The sequence below is a fragment of the Pungitius pungitius genome, chromosome 10 (assembly GCF_949316345.1).
Source record: "Pungitius pungitius chromosome 10, fPunPun2.1, whole genome shotgun sequence".
Taxonomy (NCBI): Eukaryota; Metazoa; Chordata; class Actinopteri; order Perciformes; family Gasterosteidae; genus Pungitius; species Pungitius pungitius.
The window spans coordinates 19,815,331-19,831,497 of record NC_084909.1 but is presented as its reverse complement, the minus strand read 5'-3'; the positions used below and the strand labels follow the sequence as shown (position 1 = coordinate 19,831,497).

The following is a 16,167-nucleotide window of genomic DNA, read 5'->3' as shown; positions in this document are numbered from 1 at the left end:
TAATGTGCACATGCAAATGTTAGTAGATGTGCAAAGTTCAAGTATGAAAGAGTACGTTTACCCAAAATACAAATGAATATATTCTTATTACACCTGATCGTAACTTTAAGTAGCCCATGATTTCTGGGTAAGTAAGATTACATAGTGGAGGAAATTTAATTTATTGTGGATTGTGGAAATATGATGAATAATATTTCATAAGAAAAAATGAATAATTCATAGAACTGAAGAAAGTAATTCCTATCAAAACAACTTACCGTGTGTTGTAGGTTATATTCTGAGTAACAGGAAACTCTGCTTCTAGTTAGAATTAGATTGTGTGATGTAAAGTTTGGGTGAAAGAATCCCTTGTTGTGGCTCTGACTCTAACGTCTGTCTTATATTGATTTTCCATAAACTGTGCTATCCAAATAGGGGTTGAGCAATCAAACCGCCCCCTCCACTGTGTTTAATCCTCTCTTACCCAATAACCTTCACAAAACTTCAACTGTTAAATGGTTTAAAACTTGTAGTGGCCTGAGCGACAGCAAGTTCTGTTATGTTTCCATGGGAACTATAGGCCTAACATTCAACGCCAATGATCCACAGACAATTAACCATTACACAAGGGAAGTGAAATGTGTGACTAGTGCTACTCGTCTCCTTTGACCTTGAGGACTGCAATTAAAAGTACACGGGCCATATTTAAAGGCTAGAAAATCTTTATTGATGTATATAACACTAAATTTGGAAATCGACTGCTTGTTTATTGAAACACTCCAGTGACAGGGAATCTTCTGCTGGGAAGTGTACCATCTTTGGTTTTAGTGGAAAACTAAATGAACAAGCTATAAAAGTGAGAACTGAATGAACAAAGATGGCGTTAAACACACTACCTGATAAAGGTGTGGCTTTTGTGTGATCTAGATGAGACACTCGGATGTCAAGATCACACACAAACACAAATCCAAGTATTGCATATTTACTGTTGGCAGACAAGAGGGATCTCAGAAGGAACACGTGTGCAGGAATCACCAGGAAATACATTTTAAACTCTGAAGTACACAAAGTGCCCACATAAGCAGAGTTCTTTTTATAGAGTGGAATGAGAGAAAAAAAAAAACAGATAACAAGTTCTTTGAAATCATTTTTGTCTGTTTATTTATTTTCTCCTTACAGATCCCATTTGAGCAAACTGGCAGGTTTTACATAATGAATGAAGCACACAGTGAAAAGCTTTAGGACAAGCAACAGTGTAAAGTATTTTCAAGTGCACTACTCTTCGCCCCTTCATTCATCAGACCCCAGTAAACTGTTATTTCATTTTTTTTATTTTAAATTTCCTTTTGCATAGTTAGTTCGAGCGATAACCTGCGTTTACATTCCACGCGGTCACCAGCGGTTACTTTCTCATCCTTTCCAACAACCGTATTTCTGTTCCACACCCACTCTTGACCTCTTTCCGCTGCACGCTCGTGCACAGGAGCCCTCGTCGAGGGGGGGGTTTGGAGGGGGGGGGGGGGGGGGGGGTTATCACCTGTGGCTCCAGAGCGTCTCCCTCTCTTGGCATAGTCTCAAAGGGGAGGATGAGCGCCTGGAAAGTGGGCCAAACAGGAGTCATACGTCAAAGCTAGGAATGCTGTCTCCTACCTTGGTCCACTTGTCTGACCTCTCTTGGTGTCTGCATCCGTGGCACCTGGTCCTACTTGCTGAAGTATTTTTAGGCAGTCCTGGCATTGGACGCTATGAGGTTCAAACATGGGGTCGACTGAGTGAATTTGCACCTCATTTTAAGTTAAGCGTTTTTTTTAATCAACCCACAATTATGCCCCATAAAGTGTTAGCTCTAAAGAGGAAACACATTCAGTAATCCCTCTTATCTACAAAATCAATCCACACCTTCAAGACTGAAGCTACTCATACCAGCTTGTGCAAGGCAAAAGGCACGCTAGGTGTGTGTGTGTGTGTGTGTGTGTGTGTGTGCATTTATCGAGGGGAAGAGCACTTAGTGGTGGGGCCCTGCTTTAAGTCTTAAACATATATAACTGAGTAAACATTTCACCATGTAAGTCATGGATGCCTGAAAGAAAAAAACAGACGACTTATAACACCCAAGTTTCATAATGCAACTCAAAAGAAATTCACAGATACAACATTCACTGTATAAAGTACACACACAAGTTACTATTTCAATGGGTTTGAAGTGTTAATACCTGGAGAAAAAATAATTCCTGTACATAAAACACATAAATTTGGTCCATAGTGAGGACAAAGGGCTGAAAAGGGGACATTTAATATGTCTGTATTAAACCAGCAGGCTTCTTGTTCCCTAATTTGTCATCATTTGCATCAGTGTAACTAAGTAAAAACACATTAACAGGCATTTTCTTTTCTTTTGTGTGTGATTTGACAAGAACATTTAGACTCTTTCGAATGCCATCTATTTAAATTGTCTGCACCTGGGGATTTCTGAAGGGACAACCACAAGTGAACTGCAACATTTTGATTCATCACATGCCACCCATGTCGTATTTCAGACATGTCACTATGGACTCAAAGGACAAAATGTCGAACGCAGGTTAGGAGTCAAGCCATCGCCACTGGGACGACGGAAATATAGACACCTATTAGTTAAGATCTGGGCTTATATCCCCCCCCCCCGTAGGTCCAAAAGAATTCAATAAACAACCTCTGGTTCGTGACACAACACCCCAGGGCCTTTTCATTGAAAACCCAGAACCTCCCCATTCCAACTAGAGCCCAACCTGGCAACACACGGCCTCAACAGCCAGTGGGTGGGGACACGATTGCCCAAGATTTACTATTTCATTTCACACAAAAAGGGGGAAGAAAAAAAAAAAGACATAAAGAACAAATGGGTTATTTGTCAGTGTGGCAGAAAGCTCCAGAGGCAGAAAAACACAGCAATGGGGGGGTGGGGAGGGGGGAATACTTGGCCCAGCGCCCTGGAGATGGGTCGCCATCCAGGACACGGCACCAGTCGATGGGAGTTGTGGTACATTGGAGCGACAGGTGGGTTTAGGAAGCACCTGCGCTGGATTCGGATTCACTGCAAGGTCTATTTGGGAAACAAGCCGTCTTCTACGGTGTGTGTGTTAACGGCCAAGGACTGAACGGGTAATAATAAAAGGTAGAGCTGGTAGAAATGGTCCCAAGATGGACTACTTTCAGAAGCTTACAGTGTATTTATAGTGTATTTTGGGCTTTAAAGGCTGTTTACATTGGAGGGATAATTTATAAGAAACTAGAGCAAGAATAGAATGAATGGGAAACTAGAATTTGCTGCTCACTAAAAGTAAAATGGTATTAAGACACTTGCTCTACAGTAATAGCTGCAGTGGGAATCTTGGGGTCTGCTGCGGTCTCAACGACAGGGCTCTTGTGATTCTCCTTTTCTTCCACTTCGTCTTGCTCCTCATCGCCAACATCTTCATCGAGCTCTGGCACTGCCAGGCCGGCAGAGCGCTCGCCATTCATCTCGCACTCAACCTCGGCTGCCCCTCCGTTGATATCCAGCTCGGCCTTCATGCTGTCTGGGGTGGAGGGGCTCACCATCTCCTGGACCGCCTCCACAACTCCGTCCTGGGTGTGAGCCTCTGCCAGGGGAATCTCTCCATCGAAGTTTTCAAGAGCAGGAATCTCCACATGGGCGTCTTCCCAATGTAAGCCCTGGTCTTGTGTGGGGGCCTCGCCGTCTCTGACCTTCTTGACGTTAAAGGTCATGGGAGATACCTTGAAAGAGGAGGACTTGGCAGTGGGGCTCTTGGGCAGGTTCGGGGTGAAGCTCTTCCTGATTTTGTCCCGCTTTTCCGGCGGCACGATCTTGGTGGTGATCTGGTTCACCTTCTTCCCGATGCTCTGACGCGAGAAGGCCTTCTTGAGGCTGTCGACCTTCTTCAGGCTGTTGCGCTTGAACTTGTCGGCCCTTCTCTCAAACGAGTGGGAAGCGCCCGGGCCCATGGCGTCGTTGCTCTCGCACATCTCGTACTCCTCGTGGTGCACTGCGAGGACATCGTCGTCGTCGGAGGACAGGCTAATGGTCTGAAGGCCCTCGTCGTGGGCGCGGCTGCCGGCGATGGAGCCCGTCACGGACTGGGAAGGCAGGATGGAATCTGCATCGTACTGGCTCGGCTGGGGGGTCTTGTCGGAGTCCCGGACGAACACACTGGAGGGGATCTCATTGTCATCCTGCGGAGAAACAGGGGGGACAGAAAGAAGACGGTTAATTGGATCGGTCATGAATGAGCAGTGTTGCTCTAACTGGGACTTTTACAGTCACTTAGAGGTTTGAGTAGATTATGGTCAGGGTTAGACACCAGGCCAATGCTGCAATGGAATCCTTCACCGTGATAATCAAAGTAGAGACACTACTTCCAAATACATAGTACCACAATTATGTTTATGGATGTCTCAGGCCATGGTTTGGCTGCCCCCCCCCCCCCCCCCCGGAGAGTAGCCAACATGTAGGACTTTGTGTACACCTTCAAATCACAGCAGAGTCGGAAAGTGACAAATTCCACCTTTCTACATGTCGCCTAGTGCTGAGAAAGTGTTATTAATATTGATTGTGAGGAATCATTACCAGCCATCAGTAAACATGGATTTTTGAATGCATAATATTTCAATATTTATAGCTAAATTGAGCACATTTTAAGTATTCAGGAAGATTATATCAAACAAGTGGCTCTCCATATAACCCTATACCCTTAAAGTAGCTCTCAAAGGTTGGTGACTTCTGATGTAGAGGGAAAGAAGGTGGTGGGCCTGCCTCCACCAGCCTTTGCATGCCTCCCATGTCTTCTCCTTAAGACTGAGGAATTCCACGCGTTTCTCTGCAGGCACAAATCTTCTTTTATTTTGTTACACGTCACTCTCGCTGCCTTCAAACACCCCCTCATCCATGAACACTATGAGGACCATAATCAGAGAACAGTAAGCCCACTTTCCACCGTTTCAATTGGTTTCTCCCCAGTCCTCTTCCTCCCTCCCTGTTACTTTCTGCCCATTCATCTGTGCACAATCAAACTTGATGAAGTCATTTGATGAAGGCAGTTGTGCTGCGTTCAAGAACAGGCCCCACATTGTGAGGACAAACTGGAATTCAATCTAAATGCGCCGGTGTTACCACTTCAAAACAGTTGTGGTTTCTGTACGTCAAGCTTGTAACAATGAGTCTGCATTAAAGTATGGCAGATTTTCAAAGAATGCATGGCATTGCAGCTCTTGGGACAGTATGGCAGTGCTTTAAGTGAGAGACGTGTCTTTGCTGGGATGTCATTGGCGCATACTTAAGTAGCGGGTCGACCAGATGGTGTAAAAGGAGCCCTGCCTCATGTCTGATCTTCACTGGATACTTGAAGGGGAGTTTAGCTTGAAATGACTGGGCTATTGCACCTGCAATCTGTATTTAGCCCACTCAGGCCATTTCAAACACTGTTATTTGGTCACAACCAGGCATTGAGACTGTAAAATATAAATGGAAAAAAGTGCTCTAACAGCTCAAGCCAATATGGTCATCATAGTGCAAAATACTGTACTTGCAGAAGATTTATTGATTACAAGACTGTGTCAAAGTGTGTTTCACCCCGAGAGTTTTTTCACATCACTTTCTTCAGTTTACTGATTGCATCCGTCCATTGGAGACTTTATATCCACAACGAGCACTCGGGATAACGTCCAACCGCTGTTTTACTCCGATGTCATCAACAGCGGTTGTGTATGGAAAGCTCTTAGCTCTGAGGACGTGGAAAGGCATGCAGAGACCCTCTGATTAGACCACTTAGCAGACACCTTGACCTGGAACGTGCAGGCATGATTCACAGCTCAGGTGTATGCCGAGCAGGTTAGGTATCTCCCAGTGAATAACCAAAAACAAACAGCACCATGGGTGGTATAGTAGCAGTGTTTATTGAGGATTATAAATCCTGGCCCTTTACTAAATGATCCCAAATGATCCCCATAGGAAACGCTCTTCCCTCTCTGCGTGTGTGGGTGGGTGTTGACAGCTTGTGAGTTTCTATTAACCACCAACCACCGCTGTAGAGCCACGCCGTCCTTCCCAAAAACCAGCCCAGAGTTGTGATGAACTACGGGCTTGTGACGTGGAGGGCGGCCCCCGGAGGAACAGCTCTCCGTGGACCCCTCCCGCCACACTGGTTCCAGGAGGATCTGGCCCCACCCCGAGAGACGGATCTCAACGTGTTCATGCAGAGTGCAATAAGTTAAGCCCGGGAACTATGTGGGAGGCGTGCCCTCACATGAAGTTAGAAATAGCTTACGGGTTGCATTTAAAAAAAAAAAACACCCAATCTGATCGGTCAGGATCACAAAGTAGAAAATGGCCTCTGCTGACCCTCGGTGGAACATCCAGTCATGATGAAAAACTAATCATTGCTGATTGTTTGTTGGTGTTAAGGCTTTTGAAGATTCAGTCGAGGCACGTAGGAGACCCGCTGATTTGGCTCAAACATGTTTGATGTAATCTGTGATAATCGCTGTGGGTGCTGGGTGTGTGGGAGGCTACAAACTGAAAATCAAACATCATCCTTCTACACACTGTGCTGCAGGATCAGCACTGTTTTATTGATTGATTTACTCACCCAATGCCTCACAAGTCAATTGGAATTGATGAGTGATTATGCTGATCACACAACCATTGTTCAACTTTGATTCATTTTTCCTCAACATTGATTTAATCTGTCTTTTTGTTTCCTAGTCATTTGCTTTCTCTGGTAAATTATTATATATTTTTTTTTTCATGTTTGGTTGTGCGATGTGAGTGTGTCCTCAGTTTAACCCCCCAAACAGTCCTGGCGAGCAGGCTATAAAACAAACAAAAATCTTCCTAAATATCATTCGACCCAGGTTTGCCCTTTGCATGTGTGTGTGTGTGTGTGTGTGTGTGTGTGTGTGTGTGTGTAGACCTCACATTTTGTCTCTTTTCTCTTGGGAACCCTGTTAATTAATGGATCCTCTAAGGAAGCACTCATTAGCGATGAGAATCTGAAATGTGTGTGTGTGTGTGTGTGTGTTTAGCCACGTAGGACATCAGCCATTGTGAGATGGATGTGAATTAGACGACTTGTGGAGCATAACAAAGTTAATTTAGTGAAACAGACAGTTTACTGTACACATTCTTCACGGATATTTTCCAACGCCCACGTAATGGCGCCCAAAATCTCATTAAACAGTTGCACGACAGAACTGCCACCTAATTGCTGGTCTCGCAAAGTGTTACTAAGCCAGAGAGAGCTTGTCCGTTCAAACAGGGGGGGGGGGGGGGGCGACCCGGGCGGGACCGAGGGGCCACCGTTTGAAGGATCTCAGGCGAGATCACGTTGCTCTGCGAGCTCCTGTTTGTACCATTTGTGTAATGACACCTTCTCCTCCATCTGCCCTCCTGCCTTTAGTTACGTCCATGCGCGTGCATCTGCAACCAATGACCCCCCCCGGCTTTGTTCTTGTTGTTTGGTGCGATTCCTTTAGCACCATCATACTTGGTAGTTGTTTTTTACAAAGCCATGAGGTGTAAGGCTGGGACATAATGGACTGGTAGGTTAAGATATGTTTTTCGTCAAAGAAATACAACTGGAAGTTGCTGCATTATTGAAGAAAAATCTAGTACATTAATGTAATTGTTGAAACTGCTAAAGAGGTTATTGGGGGACCCTCTGCTGTCTCCTCATTTTTAAAAGTGCACCCGAGCTGCAACCTCCGGCTCTGCACAGTGAACCGAATGGGAAGTGTCCTACAATCTGCATTCTTCCTACTGACCAGCAGGGGGCGACTCGTCTGGTTCCAAAAAGAAGTCTGAATGTATGAAGGTTTATGAGTTTATGGGTTTTAGACCTATGGGTGATGTGACGATGAGTAAAATGATTGTATGTAAAACACTGGCGTCGTGTGGAATATAGACGTAAATACAAAATGGCCCATTCAAACATCATCAGACAAGTTGAACAGGTGTGTTTAGCTGTCCTATCAGATCATAAATGGAGGTTTTCTAAATCCCAACAGGCCGGGTTAGTGTGGGTGTATTGGCACAGTGAGTCAGGGGCCTCCGGCTCAGGTGGAACGCACCAATGAGAGGGTACACCATCGAAACACACCCACACACGCACAATTAAATGCATGTGTGTTTACACGTGTGCTACTGTCAACTCAATGCAAGCATTTTGTTTCTGAATGTGTTAGATTGGGAAAACAGGCAGAAACAAACAACAAACATTTAAAGATACTTCTTATTGGTATATTTACACAGAACAAAAAGGGCCTCAGAAACCTCCCCCGCTCATTAATTTACTCCCCCTTTGTTCTTAAAATGCATCCACCCTCCACATCTATAATACAACATGCCTTCATTCGAGATGTCAAAACCCAACCTTTTCCCGGTATGTTATAACCCCCCCCCCCCCCCCCCCCACCCCACGAAGAGCCATCTGTGGACAGAGGAAGGAAGGAGGACAGGACATGGAGCTCTGCGTGTTGTCATTAGAGAGCGTAACGTGATAAACTCCCATTACACAGCACACGCCATTTGGCACGCACACACCGCCCTGCATTTTGTAATCGTACAAACAATACTTACCGTAGAGATCGTAGCCCAACACTCTACCGCCTTAACCACTCAAATCGTCTCATAAATCACCGCCGTCATGGCAATACACAATCACGCCTCAATACCCCATAAAGCTTAGCATAACAAACTACAGCATTCTTTCCCATGCCCCCCCCCCCCCTCCCCTGTCTGCCTCCCTAAAGAAAGAAAAAAACACACATGTTTACTGGCGTCGCACGCTTGTGTAATCACTCGACACAATAACCAACTCATGAGCAACGTAGCGCCTCCGTGACGACAGAGCGGAGATGGCGGCAAAGCAGCGAGGCGCCGATCCCGTCGGGTGACTTGGGCGGTGATGCAAGGCGCCGGTTCCCTCAGCCCTTCGTTCACACGATCGCCTTCTGCCACCTTCTCAGTTTGCAAAATGGAAACGGAAATCATTTTCCTGACTATTTACAGAAAGTCCTGCACATCCAACCGGATCTCTCTCCGCTACACCCGCATCTGTCGAAGCGCACCACCCCCCTCTGGACGTCTTCAGCCCGGTCGGGGCAGCATATTCCTGCACATGGAGGGCCCTCCTTGCCCCTGTTTTCAGTCTGGATGCTTTAATCTCTTTTGGCTCTTTTGTTCCAATCTCTCAAAACCCCTCTTTGCACATTGTTTCGGGACAATCCCATTCCGAGTGTATCAGAACCATTGTTTGATAAGAGCCGCATGGAGATGCCCCAGAGCCTTTTTGATAAAGCCCCCACCAATTGTGAAATTGTTTACCTCGGGTGGAGGTCAAAGGTCATGTCGAGTCTGCAGAGAAGCCCAGGGATCATTGCGTTGTCTTAAAACATGTTGTATTCTCACGTTTAAGTAAGGTCATAGAAATAAGGACAGCGGGATCCAGCACTGTCATCCCTTTTCCTGCCATGGATGTTGTGGCCTTGGCCAGCGGATTGGATGACGGACACCGAGGTTTAAAAGGTTGAGAAGGTGCAGACGCATGGATGGACCAATCGAGGACAGTTGGTTTTATGCAATGGACTGTTTCATAGGACCTTGAGGACCTTGAGGACCTTTTGGCAGAAAACCAAGCACAAAAACAAGACCCCAGCTGTTTTGTTAACCATTTAGAGGCCAACGTTAATCCTTCAGTGTCTCAACACCTGCGTCTAAGGTGCAACGCTGTGTTAGTGTGTAAAATAAAGAGCATGAGAGTACAAGTGAGCTTACTGTGAGTCACAAAGAACATGCTAAATATGCCCTCCGGGCAGAAGCAAAGAAAGCGCAGTGCATCATGGGACACGGCGGGAGGCCCAACTACCTACGAGCTGCCAGCTCACCTCTCACCCACCGCGCGGCACATTCACCGGCGTATAGTTTGTGGCGTGTGAAAATGAAACAAAAGGCCGACGTGACTAAACAGCAGGTTGAGGGGGCGGGCCGAGCTCAGGCCTTCACCGGTCCCTCAGGGTTCTTCTCGAGTCGACGGAGCTGTTACAACTAGTTTTCCACCGTTTGCAAACTTGCCTCCCCCCCCCCCCGCCCCCCCCCCCGCAGACCGGGAGAGTTGAACGGACTCGTCAAACCGGTACGTGACGAGTTCTGTAGGCTCTGCTTTCCAGTCCACATGGGAATCCACACTCACTCTTTCTGTGCTGTTTTTAAGGAATAACTTTTACTTTTTCCTTTCGCCCTTTGAAATCATTCTTCTAAACTTCTCTGCTCTTTATTCATGTTTTCTGGAGATCTGGAAATATCCAGTGACCCTTGGAATCAGAGCCCTAAACCTGGCAGAAGGTCTGCCATGAAAAAGGTCCACTACAATCTCATTTCCTCCCATTGTAGCTCGAACATTCTGGCTTCTGTTCCCCATCAATGTCATTTACACTCAACAAATAACCGGCAGATAGCTTCTGGTCTAAAAAGCTCTGACGCAATCAGCTAAATTGCTTCCTTTCAAGGTGATTCACAACTCACCTGCCACAAATTTAACCAGTACCTTTTGTGAAACTAATCATTGTGCATTTCTGAAATGGTTGGGCTGATATTTGTAAAACCACAATCCTTTTCGTGTCACTGACGGTGTCTGAAGGTCGGTGGCATTTAGCGCTTTTCAAACGTCTCCATAAATGAAAGAAAGCGGACTTTCATTCATTCTGCCATTTTGGGTCTTCCCTCCAGAGAAGCTTGGAGTGGTGGAGCTTAGCAGGTAAGCGCTTGGGGGGGGCGAGGCCAGGAACCAGTTTGTCCTCCGTCTCTCGCTTCCTGCTGCTGAAAGCCAAGATTAAGTCACAACCTTTGGCCAAGTGACAGATGTATGTACACAAGCACCATGGCGATCGGCGGCAGAGCAAACAACGATCCCCGGGGAGTGGAGTCACTCTGGGGGGGGTCCGTTGTGTACCACGAGGCGCACGCGAGGTTCCTCGATGGGTGAATCCAGTGCGACTCGCAGAAGACACGAGAAGTTTGTGTCACGCTGGAGTGAGAGAGGGAGGCGACTCCCTTCTTCCCGCTGTGAACGGGGCTGAGCATGTGCCACCGGGAGGACAAATGCGATTCTCACGGCCTCCAAATTCTATTTGCCATTGTGGTCGACGTGTTTGTCGTGATGAAACCCCCCCCTCTGGAACAAACGCAGATGGGGAGATCTCGACCTGCTCCAACTAAACGACTCCTTTCGCAGGAAATGAAATTGCGAATCTGCCGCATATTTCACATGCCACGCTGACGCAATTAGGGTAAATTGGATGGGGGGGGGGGGCTGGTGACTGTTGGTTTTTAAAAACTCATGTGATGAGCATTTGGAAATCAATCTGTGTGACGAATAACGGAACGTGAGAATATCTGAAATTTTACCCATTCCTCACTGGAACCTCACCTCACTGTGTGTGTGTGTATATGTGTGTGTGTATATGTGTGTGTGTGTGTGCGTAAGAGGGGAGGCACATGTGGGGGACAGGAAGAGCGCTGGTGCACAAAATACAAACAAACAAGGGCCTAGCATCAGTAATTACGTCCTCATTAGTCCTCGTTATGTGCAGGGAGGCAGCGGAGCGGCAGACGCCGCCGCCGCCATTACGAGCAGGGCCTGCAGCGGGGGCAGAGCTTTTACCCATAAACCCTCTGTGTTTCCACCTCAACTGGCACTTACAGGGTGATGAGTGTTCTGGACAATTTTCTGTTGAGCTGGGAGGAGGAGGGGGGGGGGCGAGGAGGAGGAGGAGGAGGAGGCGGGAGGCCTCTCGGCCAATGGCTGTGGCTGTGGACAGTTTGGCTAGTGTGCGTCATCAAAGACCAGCGTGCTTTCTGGTGGTGTCAGGGAATAGGGACAGGTGACCGGACCAAGCACAGGTAACAAAAAAAAAAAGGGGGGGGGGGTTGCCTGAAAATTTACTCTGGACGGGAGAAGAGAAAAAAGCATCGGACGTTCAAAGATAAAGTGAAATATATCAGAGAAGCAGACGACAGCACGAAACCAGACGGAGGAGAACTGGGGGGCGAAGGAGGAGAAAACCAGGAGATTAGAAAGGGACAGAGTCAACAGGGAGGGGAAGGAGGAAGGGCCGAGCGGTTCTTTTATTTCCCGCTCCCCCTCGGGCCGAACCCATTCACTACCTCACCTGTAACCGCATACACCTGAGCCGACACACACACACACACACACACACACACACACACACACACACACACACACACACACACACACACACACACACACACACACACGCTCACCTGGCCCCACTACACCCATCTGCTCTGCTTTTATCTCCACTGGGACTTACACAGTGCTCATAATGTCTTAGGTAGACTTTAGAAGTGTTCTCCAGCATGCTGTAATAATGTTAATGTAATAGATGGTTAGGCGCACCGACGTGATGCATGAAAACCACAACAGAGAGAGAGGTTTGCACGACGTGGCAAATCCAAAAGGACGCGTGGAATTCGACAACGTGTTGGAAGCCAGCGCTCCAACCACCTTTAAAGCAACAGGACCCTCCTTTCCCCGGGGGAGGGGGAGGGGGGGGTGTCACCGGAATCGATCCTCGCCGCCTCGCCCGCCTTTTTTCCAGAGGAAGGTCTTTTGGTTTGAACAACACAGCCTCAGTGCAACCGCCGCTAAGAGAGCTCAGTGGCTCTGGCTGGGTCAACAATGGCTGCCTGGCTACACACACACACACACACACACACACACACACAGTCTAGATCACATCTAGTACAATATGGAACCGCTTTCATCCTGCGTGGCAACGAGTGCGGCGTAGGCTGAGGTGGCCTCCAATAGTCGGTGAACACACAAGATACAACCAATTTTTGAGATAAGTGAAAGTCGGGGTGTGGAGGATTACTTTCCGGCTGTTATTTCCTGGCCGATTCTTTATCTCTTTTTTTTTTCAGCGTGTGTGTGTGTGTAGAGTTTTGTCCTCACAGGTGTGCGATGTGGCAGTTGAAGTTGTTAAAAAATTCAGACGCCAAATGTCTGTCTGAGTTATGACTAGGGGGGTGTAAACAGATCTAGTCAGTGTCTGAGGCCTCCTCCATTACCTGCTAGAGCTCCATTCCCAGACACACCCTTCTTCTCTCACACACACACACACACACACACACACACACACACACACACACACACACACACACACACACACACACACACACACACACACACACAGAAGGAAAAGCCTCACTTGAACGTGGGTAAAATCAAGTTAAGATCATAACTTGAAAAAAGAAGATCACGTTCAGCATTCCTCCAATCCTCCAATATTTGTGGGGGGGGGGGATATAATTCAAGTGATCACGTCCCCCCCCCAGCCTTGGGGGAAGGAGCTCTACAAGTTGCCTCATGCCTGTCCAACTAGTTTGAGGTGTTGAAAATGTGATTGTGCTGCTTCCCTGCAGCACATCACATAGAGCCAACCAGGAACACAAGAAATATGCGCACATCGGACACACCCGCTGCTGCAGTCAAATGAATGCAAATACAACACACACACACACACACACACACACACACACACACAGTCGAACCAGGCCTCATGAACCTAGTAATGCAAATACACCCAATGTAAAAATATTCCGACTGCATAACCCTTGAAGAGGTTCTGTCATCTAAAAGATCAGAAGCCTTCTGCGGGTCAAGCTCCAAATGATACATTTCCCATAATGCACGACTAACATTAGATGATGAGAGCAAACGACCCCCTTAAATTACAACTTACCCAAATATTCCAACCCTTCACTGAAACGCTACCACGTGTGTCCTCTCACCTGGGAAATGATCACTTTGAAGTGGTTCCTCTTCAGCAGGTGGCTGTGGTTCGCCTCCAGCTTCTTGACGTGGACCGCCTGCTTGTCCAGGCGCTCCCTCACGTCCTTCAGGTTGCCGCTGACTTTGCGGGAGCGCTCGAGCAGCTTGCTCACGCTGTTGGAGGTGCTGATGTGGGTCTTGGACAGGCGGGTCACGTCGCCCTGCACGCCCCGCACGGCGCCCTCCAGGTCGGCCTGCCGCTGCTCCATCCGCTGCTGGTTGTCCTGCACCGCCTCCAGCATGTTGACCAGCTTGTCCAGCAGCGCCACCACGGTGATGGCGCTCACCTGGCCGCGGTCCACCGGGCTCCCCGGCGCCGCCGTCGCGGTCGGGCTGGTCGGGCTTTTCAAGCCGAACCGGGAGAGGGTGCCGCTCGGGTTCGGGGAGGAGGGGACGGAGGACGGGCTGAAGCTCGGGGTGAGCAGCCCCTCGCCGTCGGGCTGCGGGCTGGTGTGCGCGCTGCCGGAGACGCTGCTGAGCTCGGCGCGGGACGCGTCCTCTTCCATGGTCCACAGGTGGTCGAAAGTCCCGCGGTAATGCAAGGGTGCGTTCTGTGTGTGTGTGTGTGTGTGTGTGTGTGTGTGTGTGTGTGTGTGTGTGTGTGTGTGTGTGTGTGTATGCGTGCGTGCGTGGGGTTTGGGAGGGGGGGGGGTCAGTTCACCTGGACAGGTGCGGTTCAGCAGTAGCGTTACGCTCTCGTGACGGCGCTGCCACTCGGTCCAGCTGCGAACTGTCCTCCACAAGCACGCCGTGAACTTTCACAAACACCTCCCCTGCGTGCCAGAGGGAGGGGCGTGGTTGCCATGGGGACGGCGCAGGCCTAGCCCTGTTGACAGACTGGAAGTGTGTGTGTGTGTGTGTGTGTGTGTGTGTGTGTGTGTGTGTGTGTGTGTGTGTGTGTGTGTGTGTGTGTGTGTGTGTGTGTGTGTGTGTGTGTGTGTGTGTGTGCGTATGCTGGCTTGCTTTGGGTTTGCTTGTGACTGACCAGGATTTTCACATTGTGCATGAACCGTTTGATAATATGAGGATAGTTTCGTAGATGATTAGATGATAGTATAGTCTACCAAATTGAGTGGTGTGTGTGTGTGTGTGTGTGTGTGTGTGTGGGTGTGAGGCTGCACCTTATTAACGTGTGACAACACAACAAAGTGACGATTAAACTATAATCCGAATCAAAAGGCCACCGCGTCTCTTTGCACATATTTCTCTGGTCACTGTTTCAATGCGCCACAATGTGAGACTGCGTATGCGTGCCCCCCCGGGTTCCCCCTCCCCTCTTGTTTTTTATGTCATGACAGGGGGCACACAGACATGGAAATGTGGAAGTCCCTGTTTCAACAATGAGGTCATCTGATCCCCTGACTGACCTTCTGGTCAGTATTTCATCTGCAGTAACATGTTTTAGTGAATAGGGGGGGGGGGGGGAGTCCTGCTGGATGGGTAGTAATTCTTTTGCAGGCGGCTTACTAAAGACAAGAGTCCGTTTTATCACTGCAGACCGTGGGGAAGCCTCCCAGCCCACACCTGGCTTTTATTGAATTCGTCCTGATAGAGTTGAAGGCTTGGTCAGCCACTCATCTAAGGTCAATAAAAAAAAACATTCCCGCCCTTAAACTGAGATTAGTTTTCCTAACAACGTCTCGTATGCGTGTGCACACACAGAAAAGACACACCTTAGAAAGGAGAAATGTGTTGGCAGAGTCCACAGTTCTCTTCAGATCCGGACCTCGCGAACAAAAGCATCTGTTTTCAAACGGTGATTTTGTCGATAACCCGTTTTGCGGCAACGGGGCTATTTTTCCAGCAGCCAGGTTTTGACGTGACACAGCAAAGAAAACACAGGCAAACATGGTGAAATGCATTATGGTCCAGTTCTTTTTAGTGTCCCACAGCCACTGCAGTGGGCCTGCATGCACGCACAGGGCCGTGCCCCCACCCCTTCACAATGGATTCTGTTAAAGGGATGGCCTATTCGTACAATTCTGCCCATTACCTAGTTTTGCTTCTCAATCTGTTCACCAGCTACCCCCCGCTTTCAGAAGTCAGATTCCCCCCCCCTCCCCAGCCAACATCCGAGGCCACCACCTCTCCCCTGAGGTCACCCCCTCGACCTGCTTCCAAGCTGCCCCGAGGAGACGGGTGCTGTGACACGCTCTCCTCCACAGGCAGGATTCCTGCTCCCTGTCACTCAAAGCCCGGGTCTCTTGGGAGGCGCACACTTCTGTCAGAATAAAAAGAACCACCTCCCATTCCAGGCACTTGAACCCTTGACTCTTCCCACTTTCCCCCCCTCGGTCAGGGCGGA

At 48.4% G+C, this 16,167-nt stretch overlaps 1 protein-coding gene across 1 annotated transcript; it reads right to left on the bottom strand.

Moving 5' to 3' along the window:
- Positions 1-1,124: 1,124 nt before the first annotated feature.
- Positions 1,125-14,592, bottom strand: cavin2a (caveolae associated protein 2a). The gene is made up of 2 exons (XM_037489489.2): positions 13,823-14,592; positions 1,125-4,188 (listed from the first exon to the last, which is right to left on the bottom strand). Exons 1-2 carry the CDS (start codon positions 14,366-14,368, stop codon positions 3,307-3,309), a joined length of 1,428 nt encoding a protein of 475 aa, XP_037345386.1. The 5' UTR covers positions 14,369-14,592; the 3' UTR covers positions 1,125-3,306.
- Positions 14,593-16,167: the final 1,575 nt, after the last annotated feature.

Bases quoted from the DNA above. Each gene is read 5' to 3' on its own strand.
- cavin2a (XM_037489489.2), bottom strand. From the start codon at position 14,368: ATGGAAGAGGACGCGTCCCGCGCCGAGCTCAGCAGCGTCTCCGGCAGC. The intron at 4,189-13,822 runs GTGAGAGGACAC...GTTTCTCCGCAG, and splicing joins TCAAAGTGATCATTTCCCAG to GATGACAATGAGATCCCCTC.